General features: G+C 44.7%; 1 protein-coding gene across 5 annotated transcripts in view; it reads left to right on the forward strand.

Moving 5' to 3' along the window:
• PDE1C (phosphodiesterase 1C) overlaps positions 1-19,714 on the forward strand; it is a 622,941-nt gene that overhangs the window by 160,871 nt on the left and 442,356 nt on the right. For all 5 annotated transcript variants that reach the window (XM_070787864.1, XM_070787867.1, XM_070787865.1 and 2 more), the window contains one exon: positions 16,565-16,615. In XM_070787864.1, coding sequence (XP_070643965.1) covers positions 16,565-16,615 — 51 coding nt within the window. The remainder of the gene's footprint in view (positions 1-16,564; positions 16,616-19,714) is intronic.

Consider the following 19,714-nt stretch of genomic DNA (forward strand, 5'->3'; position numbering starts at 1 on the left):
CTCTTCGCATGAGGTGGCCAAAGTATTGGAGTTTCAGCTTCAGCATCAGTCCTTCTAATGAACACCCAGGGCTGATCTCCTTCAGAATGGACTGGTTGGATCTCCTTGCAGTCCAAGGGACTCTCAAGAGTCTTCTCCAACACCACAGTTCAAAAGCATCAATTCTTCGGCACTCAGCTTTCTTCACAGTCCAACTCTCACATCCATACATGACCACTGGAAAAACCATGGCCTTGATTAGACAGACCTTTGTTGGCAAAGTTTTGTCTCTGCTTTTGAATATGCTGTCTAGGTTGGTCATAACTTTCCTTCCAAGGAGTAAGCGTCTTTTAATTTCATAGCTGCAATCACCATTTGCAGTGATTTTGGAGCCCCAAAAAAGAAAGTCTGACAGTCTTTCTGCTGTTTCCCCATCTATTTGCCATGAAGTGATGGGACTGGATGCCATGATTTTAGTTTTCTGAATGTTGAGTTTTAAGTCAACTTTTTCACTCTCCTCTTTCATTTTCATCAAGAGGCTTTTTAGTTCCTCTTTACTTTCTGCCATAAGGGTGGTGTCATCTGCATATCTGAGGTTATTGATATTTCTCCCGGCAATCTTGATTCCAGCTTGTGCTTCTTCCAGCCCAGAGTTTCTCATGATGTACTCTGCATGTAAGTTAAATAAGTATATAAATGTCTATACAATATTTATATTGTATATAAATAACAATATACAGCTTTGATGGGGAAGGACATGAAAGTCAAGAGAAGAGTGTGAATAAAGGCATCAATAGGCAAGTGCCCAGAGTGGACCCCGTGGGTAGAGGGCTCAGGATGGCTGGTAGGCAAGGATGTGGAAGGATGGCTGCGGCCTCAGCAGTCAGGCATGGACTCTCTCCTGGAGATCAGGCTGTGGGGAGACCACAGATTATATTTAGAAAATGGGACAAGACAGAGGATTGAAAGCTCAGATGCCTTCGGGATGCAGGCAGGTACATAAACGAGGTAATGAAAAGCAACAGTCACTCAGTCGTGTCCGACTCTGTGACTCCATGGGTGGTAGCCTGCAAGACTGTCCATGGAATTCTCCAGGCAAGAATACTGGAGTGGGTTGCCATTCCCTTCTCCAGGGATCTTCCTGACCTAGGGATCAAACCTGGGCCTCTCGCATTGCAGGCAGATTTTTTTTTCTACTGTCTGAGCCACCAGGAAAACCCTGATTATCCTTGATATGATTTGTTTCCAGTATCAGTTCAGTTCAATTGCTCAGTCGTGTCCAACTCTTTGCGACCCCATGGACTATAGCACACTAGGCTTCCCTGTTCATCACCAGCTCCCGGAGCTTGCTCAAATTCATGTCCCATCGAGTTGGTAATGCCATCCAACCGTCTCATCCTCTGTCGTATGGTCATTTAAATCTAAAGCCTCCTCTATACTGGAAACCATCTCAGATGACAGAGGATGAGATGGTTTCCAGGATAGAGGAGGCTTTAGATTTAAATGACCATATCCTGATGTTAACTACATAAGTCCGTCCCATAATTGTGGGAGATTTCATCCTTAGTTGAAATTTTGTTTGTTGCTCTGATTGAACTTGAATAATAGAGGAAAATGTATATTTATTGATACGATCAGAGCAGGAATTAATAACTGGTTGGGTGAGGGGCATCTCATCTAGTAATATCAATAGTGGTCTGAACATGACTATAATTTTTCTTTTAAGATACATTTCCTAAGTGAAAGTTGCTCAGTCGTGTCTGACTCTTTGTGACCCCATGGGCTATATAGTCCATGGAATTCTCCAGGTCAGAATACTGGAGCAGGTAGCCGTTCCCTTCTCTAGGGGATCTCCCTGACCCAGGAATTGGACTGGGGTCTCCTGCATTGCACATGGATTCTTTACCAGCTGAACCACTAACCAATTAGAGCCTTGGAATGGAGAAATCCACCAAGGTAACCCAGAAGTGCTAGACAGGTAATTGGCCACAAACTCAACAATTGGATTGATTTTTAAAACTAGCATAAGATCATGTCTGTGATAGAAAAACATTTGATTCATATGCAAAGGTCCAAGAAGTCAAGAAAACATTATAAAGGATCATACGAATCAGGTGGAGGATCGTGGGTGAGTTGTCTACTTCAAATGTCATCTTTTTTATCCTCCCGTGGGTTTAGTTTTCCCTCTGAGCATTGTTTGAGTAATTTTGAGGTCAGCAGTCCTCTCTATAGGCCAGTAGGTTGGTTCATATTTGTTGAGGGGGACCTTGTGCAGGGATTGTTGAAGGGTTCTTCTGCGTTCTGGGGTACAGAGAATAAGATTGCTGGGAGCTGCTTTCAGAAAGTTTGTATCCTCTTGTTTTAGGTTTTGTGATGGAGAGATGTGTTCATTCCAGATAGTCCTGAGAGGTACTTGAGATGAGAGGGTGGTGATCAGGGAAGGCCTCTAGGACACGCCATTTGGGTTGAGACCTGGAAATTTATAGATGAGATTTATAGAGAAAGACCTTGGAACTAGACTGCCTAGTTATGAATCCAGCTCTACTGTTTACCAGCGCTATGGTGTGGGCAGGTCACCTGACCTCTCTGTGCCTCAGTTACCCCATCTGTAAAGTGGGGTAACCATAGCCCAACCTCCCAAGGTGGTTCAGAGGATTGACTGAGTTAGCACTCATATGTGCTTAGACTGGCACCTGGAAGGCCCGTGAAGGGGTCTGCAGGGGTTGCCGCTACTGTTAATAAGAGACCTTATTAACATTCCAAACAGGAAAAGGAAGTGAAAAGGCTTGGGAATGTGTTCAGTGAGTTTGAGAGAGAGAAAGGTGGCCAGGGTAGCAAGAGCTGTCGGCCAGCAGATGGGAGGAGATGAGGTCAGATCAGGGAGGGTTTGTAGGCAGCGATTTGCACACAGTGAGAAGCATTGAGGGTTCTAAGCGGGGAGGCAGTATGGTCTATGGGTTGGCTGCCAGGCGGAGCAGGAGACCCTGGGAATGTGTTAGGGTCATCCAGGTGAGGGTCTCTGGATGCTCAGACCAGAGTTTTAGGAGAGGAGCTATGAGTGTATTTTGGAGGTAAGGATTTGTTGATGGAAGGGCAATGGGAAGGAAGGAGACCATTTCTGCCCTGGGGGGAGGAAGGTAGTGGGGACTGGCGCCATTGACTGAGAGTGGGAGAGAGCAGATTTTGGGAAGGAACATTTTGCTTTGCCATGCTGGGTTTGAAAGTCCTAGTGCATACCCATGTCTCAGGTAGGCAGCTGGAGGGAAGCGGACCTGAGGTGAGCAGTAGCAATTCATGTCACTGTGGTGAACTGCTCCCAAGGGAATTCAGATCATTTACTTTTAAACACTGCTTGCCAAGCAGAATACATTTGCCTCCAATCTGTGGCCCCCAGTGGTTCCCAAACTTGCATTCATTTTAGAAAGTAAATATAAATTGCTAGATTAAGAGTAAACCTTTAACTGGTTGCTAGCAAAGCTCTTAGGTGTCACGGAGGAGGAGGGTCCCTGGCTACTTGGCCTGTGTCCATCCAGGGGCCTCTGTGACTTCACTGCCAGTCCTGGCTTCCTCCACTCATTTACCAGCCCCTCACTTAGCAGCCTATGTGCTGGCCCTGTTCTGGGCTGGAGGGAAATTGTATGAAATGTGGGCTCTGCTGTGAGAAGCTCATTCTAGCGGGCATCCGAGTTCCTTGCCCAAAGGAATGATATCTTGTGCTAGCTTTTTACTTCTGGTTATCTTTTTTTTTTTTACATTTAAGATTATGTATTTATTTACTTTTTATTGAAGTGTAATTGACTTACAGCATTGTGTTAGTTTCAGATGTACTGCAAAGTGATTCAGTTATATATATGTTTATATAAAATATATATTTCAGAGTCTTTTCCCTTATAGGTTATTACAAATTGTTGAGTGTAGTTTCCTGTGCTCTATAGTATGTTCTTGTGTGCTAGTTTTATTTACTGGAGGCATTTGATCTGTTCAGCCTGCAGGCAGCTGGTAATGATGCAGTGATTTATGGTGCTGGACATATCAGCGATGGCACTGCATGTCCAAGCCACGTATTGGGTGTGTGTGTGTCTGTGTGTGTGCACCTGTGCACTCTGAGGTGCTTAGGGAGTAGCTCTGGTAGTCGTGGCTGCGTGGTTGACCTGTGCCCCAAGTCTGAGGACCTCCTTGTTTGTCTGAGCCTTTGTGCCCTGCTGGTGGCTTGGCTAGGGCAGACAGTGATCTTCTAGGTCATCTGTCCTATTTAATACCTGTGGAGAATCTGAAATTTATATTTTATATATACATATATATAACTGAATCACTTTGCAGTACATCTGAAACTAACACAATGCTGTAAGTCAACTACACTTCAATAATAAGTAAATAAATACATAATCTTAAATGTAAAAAAAAAAGATAACCAGAAGAAAAAAAACTAGCACAAGACATCATTCCTTTGGGCAAGGAACTCAGATGCCCGCTAGTTCTATTTAATACTTTCTAGGTCATCTGTTCTATTTAATACCTGTGGTCCAAGCAGAGAGAAACTCACCCTCTCTGCTTGGACCCTACTTCTCACATGCACACACTCTTGGTCTCTGTCCTCAAGTGGGTTTCAGAGTCATACTGGTAGCTGTTCTTTTTAACAGCATGACTGAAAGAAACCAAGGGGACTGGACACTGAGTTCAACAGTGTGCACTTTTAAACCACACAGGGTCTTTCCAGTGAGCTCTCAGAAAGTGTGCTTAGCTGTTCCTTTTTAGGAGGGTTATGTTCTTTAACAGCTCACTGCTCAGAGTGTGGCTTCTAGACCAGCCCATTGGCACCACCTGGGAACCTGTTTGCAATGCAGAATCCCGCGCCCCACCCCAAACCGACCGAAACAGAAGCTGCAGTTTCACAAGATCCACCAAGGGTTTTTGTGCACGGGGAAGTCTGAGAAACACTGCTTCAGATTGCAGCCTGCTGTAAAATTCAGCCTCTTTGCATGGCTCCTGAATGTACAATGAGAAGTTTCCCAGGTGCCCTGTGTGTCTCCTGAGAGCCAAGCGAGAGGAGAACCTTGTCTGAGAAGGTGGAGATCGGGCTTTGCCTGGAGATCACTGTGGAATGCATGTTCACCAGTGGGTTGCCGAGGCTGTCTTTTCTTTTGTCAATGATTTAAGTGACTTTACTTTTGGGGGTCAAGGCCTTGGGATATTTTTGTCAAATGAGGGGGGAATGGGGCTTGTCCATCAGGAGAAAAGAGGGCTCACGGGGCCGAGGCCATGATTGTTGTCATCAAATGTTGGAAAACCCTGAGAAGGAATAGAAATCAGGCCTGTTCTTGTGAGGGCAGAAGGAAGACCTTCAGAATGATTCCATCATCATGAAAAAGCTTAACATTCAGAAAACTAAGATCATGGCATCTGGTCCCATCACTTCATGGCAAATAGATGGGGAAACAGTGGAAAGACTTTATTTTTCTGGGCTCCAAAATCACTGCAGATGGTGATTGCAGCCATGAAATTAAAAGAAGCTTACTCCTTGGAAGGAAAGTTATGACCAACCTAGATAGCATATTCAAAAGCAGAGACATTACTTTGCCAACAAAGTCTGTCTAGTCAAGGCTATGATTTTTTCCAGTGGTCGTGTATGGATGTGAGAGTTGGACTGTGAAGAAGGCTGAGCCCCGAAGAATTGATGCTTTTGAACTGTGTGTGGTGTTGGAGAAGACTCTTGAGAGTCCCTTGGACTGCAAGGAGATCCATCCAGTCCATTCTAAAGGAGATCAGTCCTGGGTGTTTTTTGGAAGGAATGATGCTAAAGCTGAAACTCTAGTACTTTGGCCACCTCATGCGAAGAGTTGACTCATTGGAAAAGACTCTGATGCTGGGAGGGACTGGGGACAGGAGGAGAAGGATACGACAGAGGATGAGGTGGCTGGATGGCATCACCGATTCGATGGACAAGGGTTTGGGTGAACTCCAGGAGTTGATGATGGACAGGGAGGCCTGGCGTGCTGCAATTCATGGGATCACAAAGAGTCGGACACGACTGAGCGACTGAACTGAACTGGAGGTTGCAGAACTAATTAGAGGTGAAGGGGCCTATCTCCAGGGGCTGAGCTCCCATTCCTAGGCACAGTCCAGGCATGAGCTGGACAGGCCCTGTTTGGGACATGACAGGGAGTCTCAGCAGGATGTGTGGAGTGGGACCAGTTTCAGTCCTGTGAACTGTTGGAAAAAAAGCTCACAGAACGAGGTTCAGTTTCAGCTTATCAGACCTGATTGGGGCAAGTTACTAACTTTCCTAAGCCTCAGTTTCCTTATCTGAAAATAGGAATCATAATACTTACCTCATGAGATGGTGTGAACGTTTAATAAAAATTATGAGTCCAAAAAAAGTTATTGGTGTAAAGTTCTTGCCAGCCTGGCATGAAATAGGGCTTAATACACTGTAGTGTTTTCCTTCTTCTCTGTATTCATCTCCTTTTCCTTATTTGAATTGAGCTTAATTAGTTAAGAGTTTGAGCAGCTGGCTTGATGTTGGATTTCAATCTTGTTCACTATTGATCTCCTTAACTGCTTGTGGTTGTTCTGGGCCTGGTTTGCTCAATTAGGGGGCATTTTAATGAGGCCAGAATAGTAGGGGGGCCCTGTGTGGGTACTGCTTTGGTCACTCAGGTGTCACCCCTGTTGTGTGCCTGAGGCCTGTGGCCTGAGGTCTGTGGTGGTCACCAGGGCATCATCCAGGAGGGCCAAGCAGAGCCCACAGGCTGTCATTGTCAGGAAGCAATCTGGCCCACTTTGGGTGGAGGGCTTTGGAGTGACTGCTGACCCTGGACCTGTATACCTGGCACCTGAATATGCAGACATATCTGCTCTTGGATAAATTCACATGTCTATCTGCAGATGCAACGTGTTTGTAGAGGAGAATGGGAGAGAAGGCCGAGTTGCAGCGAGAGGCATTTTATAATTTATCAAGATAGGAAAGAGCATCTTTCTCTACTTTTTACTACTGCCTCCCTCAATAAAAAGCATTTCTTACTTGAGAAAGGGAGAGATTTGGGGTATAGTTGGTCAGTCTCAGTCTGCCCCGTGGTCCTAGAATGCACAATATTTCTTCCCTCTCCTATCATCCTTTCCACCTCCCTGGCTCTCACCTGTCCCAGGTCTCCTAGAAGCCTCTGTACTCCTTATTCCAGGCCACCCCAGCCTCTCCCTTCTGTAAACAAGGACTCTTCATTTGACATTCAGCAGAGTTTAGGTCAGGCTTCCTAGGTGGTGCTAGTGGTAAAGAATCCGCCTGCCAATGCAGGAGACTTGGGAGACTTGGGTTGGATCCCTGCATTGGAAGATCCCCTGGAGGAAGAAATGGCAACCCGCTCCAATATTCTTGCCTGGAGAATCCCATGAACAGAGGAGCCTGGAGGGCTACAGTCCATAGGGTTGCAAAGAGTTGGACACAACTGAGTGACTGAGCACAGAATTTAGATCATGTTGTATATTAATATTATGTTTTCCCAGCTTGACCTCAGGTTTCCTGAGGTCAGGACCTGGTAGCTTGGCCAGGTGGTTTTTGCAGAAATACCAATACCATGATACATTCATATTGCAATGACTCTAATAAACTGTGTCAGGAAGCTCAGTGCCAGGCTTCTGGTCTCAGGGGACTACTCAAGGACCAGTTGTATTTATCATTAGTCCAGCAAGACATGTGGAGGCAGGGAGTGGCAGGGAGGACTCTGGGAGTGCTCAGTGGAGGTTAGTAGATTGTTTGAGTAACTGGAAGCCATGTAAAGTTAGTCTGAAACCTGGCAACTTGGAAAGAGAGGCCAGGAAAAGGAGCCAGGACGTGATTGAAAAGAAAAATTTCACCTCTATTAATATCCTAGTTTGTTCCATAAAGGATGGGTGTACAGAGCAAAATAGAAATGAAATATAATTTGTAGAATGACATTGAATATAGATACATAAGTGTACAAAATCAGCACTAGGGAAGAAAGAAATATATTACATGAGCCTTTTCATATGACCTGAATTCCTTCAAATTAATTTTTGAAAAAGTAGAGACAGTCTGTTTCCCAAGGTATCTTCTCGGTTGGCAAGGGCTTCCTTGATTCTCTGTGTGTGTGTGTTTCCTCACACTCTGGGCTGAGTGAGCCAATTTGACCTCTGGCCCACAAGCCTTGCCTTCTGCAAGGATTTGCCCATTACTCCAGGAAAGAAGGGTCTGTAAGGTACACCATCTCTGCCACTCACATCATCAACCCTGATGAGTCATCACTACAAATTGGTTTTATTTTCTTTTGTGTTAGAGCTTGATTCAGAGTCCATTTGACAGCCAAATTGGCCCCAAAGGTATAATGAGGCAGTGCCAAGCATTTCTGAATAAAGAAGTGGAGAAGGGAGCGGGCTGAGGGGGGTGGTGATACCTTTTTTGTCACTAGGGCACATGGTCCAGCTGGATTGCAGAGCTTGGTTCTGTTTACAGAACTGGAGAACAGAGAGCCTTCCTCTGCGGCGCTTCTGACCTGAGGCTAAGTGGAGGCAAGACGAGGAGTTCTCCTGCCAGGTCTGGGTTTCTTGGCAAAAGGCTCATCAAACAGTACTGATACTCGGATGTTAAAAGTGTGATGGGCAGCACATGAGTTAAGAGCACTGGCTCTGGAATAATGTGTTGGATTCCATTTCCAGGTCTGCTGTAGTTGTTTCATCACAAGGAATTTTCTCAAGTTCTCAAAGACTCAGTTTCTGCATCTGGAAAATAGGGAAATCACGTGGTGGCCTCACAGAGTTGCCATGAGGATAAAATTAGGTGATGAAAGAGTAGCGCTTAGTGTGTTCCTTAGTTATACAGCAGCTCTCATTTTAAGCAAATTGGACAATATATTTTATAGAAGTATTTAATTCAGTGATCTTTTTGAATTATCCACTTTTTGGCTAATTCTTTTATGGCCTATCCAACCTGGCAAAGAGCCCCTGGAGAAGGAAATGGCATACCACTCCATTTTTCTTGCTGGGAAAATCCCGTGGATGGAGGGACAAGTGGGCTGCATCAAGAATTGGACGCGACTGAGGGACTGAGCACGCAGAACCTGGCATAGATTTCCCTGCACACTCATCCTTCCTGCCCCCTTCAGTCTCCTGTCCCGCCCACGACAGGCTTGGTAATGTGTTACAGACATATCTGGCTACACTCAGACTCAGCATCAGAAGTCTTTCTAACACTGTACTCTGCTCAGCCATTGCCAATCACAGTTGTATATGTTTTTATTTAAAATGTATCCTGGGGTTGGCAAGCATCAATATTCATCAAACCCAAGGAGGGCAAAGGAAATGAAAGCCTTTACTTTTACTCCTGACAAATGACTCCGAGGGAGCTAAAGAGGTGGAGTACATTCCCTTCTCCAAGAATGCTGGAATTGGAGGTGGAAGAATTGGATGACATTTCCAGCTCTGATGTCTGGACTTAAGTCTGATCTCGGACAAACCACTTGATCTCTTGGAATGTCAGTTTCTTCTCTTGAAGAGAATCAAGTCTTGCCTCCTAGGAGCTGTTTTTATGAGCTGTACTGATTTCATGCTAAGATGAATTTGGTTCTTATTTCTAGTCCCCTGTTACTGTTTTCTAAGTAGGAAAGTTTTGATCAGGTTACGGAGACACTGGCTAGCTGGCATTCTTGCATGAATGTGGCAATGAAACTCTTCTTTTTATAACTAGGTTCTTCCTCTTCTGGATCCTGCTATTGTGAGTCCTGGCCCCGGGACTGCCCATCTCACAAAAGGGCCCCTCTCTACTGACAGTCTCCTGGTCTTGTGCCAGGTATGAGATCCCAGGCAGGTGACATCCCCCTTCTCTGTAGGCTGGTGCATGGCTCTCCCTGGGGCATGAGGAACAGGGTCAGACTTTCGCATGACTTTTCTCTAGGGGTAGCCCTCTCTGGAGCACAGATCTTATCTGCTTACATTTCTTGGAAGGCAGAGAGGCTAAAGGGAAAGGCCCTGGGCTTTTGAGCCAGGCATACCTTGGTTTGGAATTCGGACACACAAATTTGTGGTCTTGGAAAAGTTACCTTTCTGAGTTCCTGTGTCCTGTCTATCAAATGGGAATGACAGTCTTACTCAGTGTGAAAGCAGGGACCATGACAGGCTGTTCAGGGCTTTATCTGTGATTTAGTCAATGCTTGATAAGTATTCCTAAAGGACAGATACTTATAGAACACTTAAATATTTGGTAGGTGTTCGTGTCCTTCTGGTCTGCTTCCAATTCTTGGCCTCTAGTGCACTCTGCATGGTAAGAGGCTGATCATTGACTCAATAAATATTGTGTGTTAGGCATTTAGGCACTAGAGATACGGTAGTTTTTTTTTTTTTTTCTTCTTTTTTTCATTGGCAGAGGATCTGTGCTTGTGTGGGGAATTACAATGTGGTGGGAGGAAAATGCAGTAAACCCAGTGAATAGAGAACAGAGCATGTAAGAAGGTGAGAAGTGCTTCCAGGAGGGGTTGTGTGGGGAAAGGGGATGAAGCAGAGAAGGAAGGGAAGTTGGGAGCTGTGATCTTAATAAGGTGGTCGTGGAATACCTTAATTAGAAGATGACAGCTAAAGAAGAGAGTTAGTGACCTTGGACCAAGTCTCTTTCTCCCCAGTGTTCCATCCAGTTTTCCTTGCTTAGGTCTTTACAAGTAGAAGGCAAGGTAAGATGAAGCCAAGCATCTGTAAGTAATTCCAAGCTGTACCTTCTGCAGAAACTAGGAGGGGGCCTGGAACCTCATTCTAACACTCTCTTCTCTGAAGTCTCTTATGCATGGTTTTCTAGCCTGAAGACTTCCCAAAGGACCTCACCTGGAGAGGATTCCTGATGAGCCCCAGAGCTCATGGCTAAGCAGCAGCCAGTCAGCATGTTGGGTGGATTTCTTTGCAGGAAGCAAGGCTCTTCTGTGGAGCTGCTTTCTCATTGTGTGTTTGCCCTGGCACCCAGCACCCCAGCTGCATTTATGCTCTGGGTGCCAGGTGCCAGGTTTTCAAAACAAGAATGGCCGTGTTTTGGGTGCTCGTTTTGGTTACAAAGCAGTGCACACCTGCCCATGCCACCATCATGCCTGTTTGGACCACCCTCCCTGCCCACCTCCCCCGCATTCTGATGGCCTGAAATGTTAGTGGCTCAACTGGGATTGGGATGCTCATTGCTCTGAAATATCTTTCTCACTGTGCTGTCTCACCTGCCCCTCTCACCCTCGAAGCTGGTCTCCTTGGAGAATCCTTACTTTAAGATTTGTTTCTGGCCAGTTTTCTAGTTGGGGGTGGGGGTGCAGAAACATAAAGCAAACATACCGGGGACACACTTCATTTGGAATGCTGCTTCTCAAACATTAAATAGCTTTTGAGGCAGTTAAGTTCTAGAATCTTGTCTTCCCTTGCAAGACTCTAGTTGAGTGGGTTTGGGATGGGACACGGCATCTGTATCGTAGCACCACCTCCACCATCATCACTGTCATCAAGTCAGTTCCCTAGCTGAATACACCTGGATAAACCCCGATTGAGAGGCATGGTTTACCTCCCTAACTTGCTTATGTGTCAAAGTTGAGTGAAATCAACTGTGGTCATCCTCCCAGGGTCCAGCCTAGTGCTGAGCTCCCGGGGGCACTCAGTGCACATCTATTGGAGGTTAGGGGCGACGTGAGGTGTATCCTTTTATAAAGAACCCTTCACAGTGTGATGAGTGGCCTACTAATTGATCTCCATAGCTATGTTTGCAGTCTTAACTGTTGAATTTTTTTTTTAAAGCAGAGGCATGTCTCTTTCAGGATTATTATGACAAAACAATAGCATTCTGCAAAGACGAACTGAATAGGGGTAATTATTTTTGAAGGAAGCTGAGCCACACCTCCCTCCCTGAATGTTGTTTTGATAAAGGTGTCTGAAGTTACACCATTTATTAGTGCTTCTCAGCCTCAGCTACTCATTGGAATCATCTGGGAACTGGGAAAGTATGGAGGCTTGGGTCCCACCCACTGAGGCCCACCCTCTGATCCCACCCACTGAATCTGGGCATCAGGGTTTTTAAAAAGTTCTCTAGTGATTCTGACATGCGACCAGAGCTGCAAACCACTGACTTAGAAAGTGTGGAGCCCCCTGGAGGGGGTGGGAGGGTGATTCATTTCTTGAGTCTTACAGGGAGTCCCATGGGACTCCAAAGATGGAAAGTCCCCTGATTTGTGATCCAAGACTGCTCTGACATGTATCTGAAATACATTTCATATACATACATATATAATATATAAAAATATATGTAAATATACATACATATATAATGACCCAAATCATATATAGTAGTTAATTGTTTTATACCCCTTTAATAAAAACATTTTTTTCTGATTGTAAGTATGGCGTGTGCTTATCCAACTGTTAGGTTTAAGTAGCAAAGCATAAAAACGGCTGATAATCTCCCCAAACGCCAGCACATGGAAGAAATAACTGTTAATATACCTGGTACACCTCCTTTCTGTTTCTCTGTGGTTGAATATACACGCAGCCTAGACATACAATTCGACATCAGTGGCATTAATGATACATACTGGTCTGTGTGTTATACCCAGCATGACTTTTGGTAAATCTACATAAGAACTTCCCTTAAATCTCATAATCGTTTTTATGAGCTCTTGCCAAATTCAAACTTTAATTGCATCTGATAAATGGAACATCTACTTCATTATTGAAGCTTGCTGGATTTTTTTTGAAATAGAAAGCAAACAACAGTGTAGGAAGGCCCCCTTGTGTGTCTGAGCTGGCCAGCATTGTGCTGGAGGGCTGTTGAATGTCTTGGATCGGTTTGTGGGCTGGAAACAGAGGGGCTTAGCAAGCTTGGCCACAACCACTCATTGTTGTGTTGGTCTTGGTTGAGTCTTAGTTTCATTTTTAAAAAAATTTGTTTTTAATTGGAGGATAATTACTTTGCAATACTCTGATAGTTTCTGCCATACATCAGCATGAATCAGTCATAGGTATACATATGTCCCCGCCCTCTTAAACCTCTCCCCACCTCCCTTCCCACCCCACCCCTCTAGGTTGTCACAGAGCATCAGCTTTGGGTTCCAAAATTTCATACAGCAAATTTCCACTGGCTATCTATGTTACATATGATAATGTATATATTTCAGTGCTACTACTCAAATCACCCCATGTTTGCCTTCCCCCACTGTGTCCTAAAGTTTGTTCTCTATGGCTGCATATCCATTGCTGCCCTGTAGATTTTTAAGCCCTTTAAGAGGTCCTGTTTTCACTTGCCTTCTGGACTCATGTCGAGTATAGAAAGCCCAAATGCCAGTCAGCAAAAAGGTGCCTCCCAAACATGCAGGAGCTGGACCTGCCCATAGGAGGCATCTCAGGGGCAATCCATGGCTGGCCAGTAAGTCTGGACAGTTTTCAGTTCCTGAGAGAAGCCGATAACCTGCATTTATGTTTGAAACCTCTTGATTTTTAAATGCAGACAATAAATTGTTTAAAAACTAAATACGTTGTAGGGGCCAAGCAAAACACATCTGGGGCTTTTTATAGCCCTCTGGCACTGAGGGCTCCATCTACTGAGCCATCTGTGGCACTTGGTATCAATTTCAGTTATCAATGAACTACTTCATTCAGTTCTAAAAACATTGACTGAACGCAGTATTCTGCATGCCAGTCACTGAACGATTGGAAACACAAAGATGAAAAGTGATCATCCTTGTCTTCACTACAGTAGTTTATAGTTTAGAGCAGTTCTCAAAATATGGTCCCCAGAAGAGTGTTCTCCATATCACCTGGAAACTTGTTAGAAATGCAAATTCTTGGGCCCTATTCCAGGTCAGCTGAGTCAGAATCTGCATTTTAACCAACCCTGCTATCTGTTTCAACAGACCTTCCTGGTGGTTCTAGTGTCTGCTGAAGTGTGAGAACCACTGGCCTGGGAGGGTAGTGAGGCAGGGGCAGAGGTCTATGGAAGGTAGAAGCTGTGCTGGGAGTCAGGGGAACTTTTCAGAAATGAATGGCTCTGGGACTTCCCTGGCAGTCCAGTGGTTTAAGACTTTGCCTTCCAATGCAGGGAGTCAGGATGTAAATTCAATCCCTGGTCAGCAGCTAAGATTCCATATGCCTCTGGGCTGAAAAGCCAAAAACACAAAACAATATTGTAACAAATTAAATAAAGACTTTAACATGAAGAAATGAATGGCTCCGGTTGAATCTTAAAAGATGAACAGGAGGGAAGCAGTGGGGAGGGCTGTCTGGGAGGAGGGGCAAAGGAGCTGTAGCAAAGAGGACAGAGAGTGTTTGAGATTTGTCCACGTATAGCCTGTGGCTGGGTTCTGAAGGCAGTACTGTGAGGTACAGTGAGCTGAGAATAGGAGGGGCCAGCTGTTCAGTACTTGGCCAGGTAGACCTGGTTGTATCTTGCAGGTGTTGGGGCATCATAGAGACCTTGTGGTATTGGGTCTGCATTTAAGAAAGTAATGCTGGGAGCAGGGTTCAGATTTCTTCTGGGTGAAGACAACTCTCCTGGCATGTCACTGGCCTAGATCTTATTTCCTGCCTCTCCTAGCGTGACTTGGATCTGGGTCAGCAATTCCCACTCTTGGATAGGGTGGCAGGGAGGGGAGGAAAAGCCTGGGGGTGAGGATGCAGCCAGCGATGCCTGTGAAATTGTGATGGTGTGTGCCTACTCCTTCTCTGTCCCTCGGGGAAGACATGTGCTCTCTAAGCTGAATGTTGTAATGGTGGCCGGTGTTCTCAATGATGGCAGTGGTCTTCATGATCCTACTTTAAAAGTGGCCCATCACTTTCTGCAGCAAATATGTTGGAGTATAACCTTGCTCTCTTTCTTTAGAGATCTATAGTGTCCAAAGAGGAAGTGATTTGAACTCAAGCTGGGGAAACTCATGTCTATAGCTAACTAGGTCTTACTACTTTCTCTTGCCCTCCCTTTCTTTCTGTCTCCGTTTGTCTCTCTCTTTCTTTTCAAAATGCTAGAGTGTGAGATAGTGGAAGCAGGATGCAATGTCACCTCCCCCTGCTGGTCATTTTGTACAATGTCTTGTTTATAATAAATACAGAGTGGAGACAATGGTCCATGGAAATGACAGAAATATAAAGTAGCTGAAATCGAATCCATTAATTTAATAAATTATGGTAAATTAAAAAAAATTTCACCTTTTTGAAAGGGTGAAAGGAATTTTTTGACTCCTTCCATTCTTTGCAAAATGATGTAATACATTTGTGAAGTAGCTATTTCTTGCATCCTGCACTGCAAATTCTCATAGATGAGAATGATTTTAATGATTACATTAGCAATTTCCTTTATTCTGCCTATGTATTGGATGTTCTTTCCTAAACATATTGAACAAGTTTTTTCCGTTTGATTGCTTTGGGTGTTCATTCAAGTTGATCATACATACTTACAAAACACCCAGGGTTATAGTCTTTATGGGCATTGAAAGTGATATTTAAAGTGAATGAAACTTGTGTTTCAGTTTAACCTTTTTTTATTCGTGACGATGGTGTTCATCAGTATGTGTCCATGCTAAGTTGCTTCAGTCATGTCCAACTCTTTGCGATCCTATGTACTGTAGCCTGCCAGGCTCCTCTGTCCATGGGATAAAGATTGCCATGCCTTCCTCCAAGGGATCTTCCTGACCCAGGGATTGAACCTGTGTCTCCTGCATTTCCTGCATTGGCAGGTGAATTCTTTACCACTAGTACCACCTGGGAAGCTTGTTCATCAGTATGCTGCGCTAAGTCGCTTCAGTCGTGTCTGACTCTGTGTGACCCCATAGACGGCAGCCCGCGAGGCTCCACCGTCCCTGGGATTCTCCAAGCAAGAACACTGGAATGGGTTGCCATTTCCTTCTCCAATGCGTCAAAGTGAAAAGTGAAAGGGAAGCTGCTCAGTCCTGTCGGACTCTTAGCGACCCCAGGCTAAGAGCTCTGCAGCTTACCAGGCTCTGCCGTCCATGGGATTTTCCAGGCAAGAGTACTGGAGTGGGGTGCCATTGCCTTCTCCGGTTCATCAGTATAGGGGACAGTAAAGCTTCTAGAGAAGCTTTCTGAACAATTTTCTCGATCCTCTTATTTGTTACCTTCTAAATTTAAATATCCTTCTTAACAAAAACCAACCTTACTGTTTTTTTCTGAAATCCTTGCCTTAATTTGCCCCATGGATCAGGAAAATCAGACTGATGTCAGGTAGTTGGGGTGCATTTGTGTGTTGAAGGACATCCCACTGAGAGGCAGCCTGAAGCAGAAGGATGTGCACTGGCTTGGCAGCCAGGCGTGCACACCTCTTACTCTGCCTGTAGGCCAGTTAACTCCCCTAAGCCCAGTAAACTAGGTACTGTTTAGGTTGCCAGCTTTATTCACTGTTTTAATCAAAATGATGAAGACATTTGGCTTCATTTAGGCAGTGAGAGCGGCACTGGAAATATAGAGAGGGAGTGAAGTTGCTTTTATCCTCTTACAATGACTTTCAAACACAGCTTAATAGTGAATCATCCTGAGGATTAGCTGTAGGTTGGCATCTTCTGTAGACACACATGCCTTGTACTTAACTGCATCTTCTGTTTTTTTTTTTTTTTTCCAGTTGCAAATGAAGCCGGAGATAAGACTGCCAGGCCACTTGCCCGCTTCTCCCGTGAGTAAATCTTGCTTCATTCCTCTCCTGGGCTCCTTCAGTGGCTTTTTGCCTGTGTGGTTCACCCTGCCAGGTGTCAGGGAAACACTGCCCATAAAAGAGTAATATAGGAGGTATATTCAGTGGGCTGATACTCCACTTGAGCCCTATCACCAGTGAGTTATTCATTGCTATTGCTTTTTCAATCTTTGGAATTGCGGTTTATCAAATTGTGCTCTAGGCCTTTGCTATGCTAAGTGTGGTCCTGGGAGCAGCAGAACTGACATCATCTGATGACTTTTTCAGAAATACAGGGTCCAAGGCTCCCCTAGACCTCCTGAATCAGAACCTATATTTCAGCAAATCCCCAGATTCCTGTGCACGTTTGAATTTGAGAAGCACTGCACTGGAGGATCCCCTGAGTGTCCTGCCGTGGGGTGAGACTCATTTCTGAAGAATGAGTACAGAAGAGTCTGTGAAGTGCTTGTAGCTGTCCAGGTCCATAGAAGTGTAGAAGCATCATCACCTCCCAATGTGGACTCAAGGCCTTGCTCTACTGGCTTTGCTTCAGTTCATTGACATTTTGAAACTCAGATGCAATCCATGACTGCTTCTCCTTTGGCACTGGAATATTTGTAAGGGCCTGGGAGCTCCCCATGAATTTCACTTGACTCCTGTCTCCAGCTCTTGATCCCAATGGATGAGCAAGAGTCAAAAGCCTCTTGGTGTTTTCTGTGCCAGAGTGATCAGCAAATTACACAGCAAGCTAATGCATTCCCTTGGATGAAAACCCAGATTCCTTGGAGTGGAAATACCAAGGGAGATTGAGTAGGGTTGAGGGGAGATGCTCCCCAAATGGGTGGAGCATCCAGTGGAGAAATAGCAGAACTGTGAATCAGAATAGATGGATTTTTGTTCCAGCACGATCACTGCTTGCTGGCTTTCACTTAAAGTAATTTAACTGATACTTCCTGTGCCTTAGCTTTCCCATCTGAAAAATAGGAAATTCATACCTACCTTCTCTCCTTTATAAAAAAGTTGCCATCTTTTGAAATGATGCTTTGAGAGGGGTTACACAGATTCTGAGTTAAGCATTGTTCACAAAGGTTGACCCAGTCTTGAGTGTGGATTCTACCATAGTAAGTCTTAAAACCTAGAGGTGCAAAAGTATCATTTCTCTTTTGTTAGGACTTCTTCTAAACTCTGCCTTCTAGCTCTTTTGTGGCAGGGGGTGGGGAGCTTCAAAAATTTGGGATTGATTCCTAAAAATGATTTTTATAGAACTGTAATAATATATGGTAATGAAAGAGCATTAAGTGCTCACATTTTAGAAACTGTGTAATAAAAGTTGCTTCTCACAGGCCCTGTTTTTCACTGCTCTCCTACTTGGAATCATTATTTCCAAAGTAAGTATGTCATCCCACAGCTCAGTGAGGGTGATGAATATGCTTTTAGTCCCTTTATTTCTGCATCTCCTGAGCAGTAGTCGGCAAATGAATAAGCTGGAGCAGTAATGTGACCACGCAGTGCAGGCTGCATCCCTCGGGAGTTCCTGCTCTTCTGATGCTCCTCACGAGGTTAGGAAGGGGATGGAGCCCTTTAACCATGAGGCCAGAATGAAACCTGCAGCAGTTAGGCCCTTCACAGAGAGAAGAGGGTTCCTCCTTTTGTAAATGGCTTCCACATTTTCTAAATTGTGACACTGGGTTGGAGGGATGGTGTGTCACTTGAAAGCTTATTTGTAAGGAGCTGAGTGAAGAGATGAGGAAAAATAATATTGATACAGGAAAAAAGTAGATAGTGGCAAATCAGTTAAGTTGGGCTAATTCTGAAAAGAAAAAAAAGTCTCCTGACAGTCCTATGTCCTGGGAAAAAGTCAGATAGCACGTTATCTACTAAATCTTTCTGTAGAAAGTCCTAGAGGAGAAAAAAATAGATGACTTTTAGGAAGGAAAAAAAAATCCTCAGTGTAGCATTGTCTGATTGTCATTCACCTCACTTCACCACATTGAAAATGGCCTCTTTTGAAGTGTTCAGTTTGGGAAGACTGGAAGGGTTTGAGTAGTAGACTTTCCTTTTGAGACTGGAAGGTGAAGCACAGTAGCATTCTCTAAAGTTCACACCTCACAGGACACATGAAAGCCCTGCCACACGGCCCAGCACAGAATTAGGAGAAAGAACACAGGCAGGTAGGCTTGTGAAAACTGGACCCTGTTCAGCAGAAAATACCTGCGGAGGGGAGAAGAAGCTGGCACACTGGCTTCCTTAGTAGTCCCAAGGTTTTCATTCCCTTTGGGGTTCTTACATTCAGATCCCTGATGCCTCTGCAACATGTTCGTTTCTTTGTAGATTTTGCCCCTGTTGAATCTATATACTTTTCTTGGTTTCCCCTTATTGTAATGGAGATGAATTCTGATGATTATAGTAAGGAATCCTAAAGGAGAACTGGAGGTAAATAGAGTATAGACTCATGAAGACATCTGGCTTTTCCAAGGGCTGGCTTCCTATCCTACCATGGCCATTTCATTTACCAGTCTTGCAGGCTCTCTCTAGTCCAGTTATGAACCAGGATCACTTCCACAGTATAGCCCAGTGCTTGGGTTTCTTCTCTGTGTGACTGATACCACCACCCAGAACACCATGCTTTCCTCAAAGAAGTTGATTCCAAAACCCATGGGTTAAGCTTACTTCCTATAAGACTTAGACTGGAGACACTTGCTGTGCCATGAGGTGGTGGGGTGCCAGGAGGTGAGTCCTCCGAAACTCTGGATCCTGTCAGTCCCTTTGCCACCCCTGTCCTCATCATTTTAGGCTTAGCAGTGGCTTTGGATTAACCTGACCATAATCAGAGCATCTGTCTAACAACAATGGGTACAGTGAGTAACAAGGAAGTCATCCCCCTGGGAGTAGGGGGAAAGGAGCAGGAAGGAGTGGGGAGTGGGATTCAAAGGAAGTAGGGAATATCATCTTCCCCTCAGAAACCTGCAGAAAGATGAGGGTGTCCAGGAAAATGAGGAGTTGAGAATGACCCTGACTTTCAGGCACTGCTTGAACCCAAAGTACATTGGCTATGAGTCAACAGATGGTTTAGAATGGCTCTCACCACAAGGCTAGCTATCC

This window comes from Bos indicus, chromosome 4 (assembly GCF_029378745.1).
Source record: "Bos indicus isolate NIAB-ARS_2022 breed Sahiwal x Tharparkar chromosome 4, NIAB-ARS_B.indTharparkar_mat_pri_1.0, whole genome shotgun sequence".
NCBI classification, from domain to species: Eukaryota; Metazoa; Chordata; class Mammalia; order Artiodactyla; family Bovidae; genus Bos; species Bos indicus.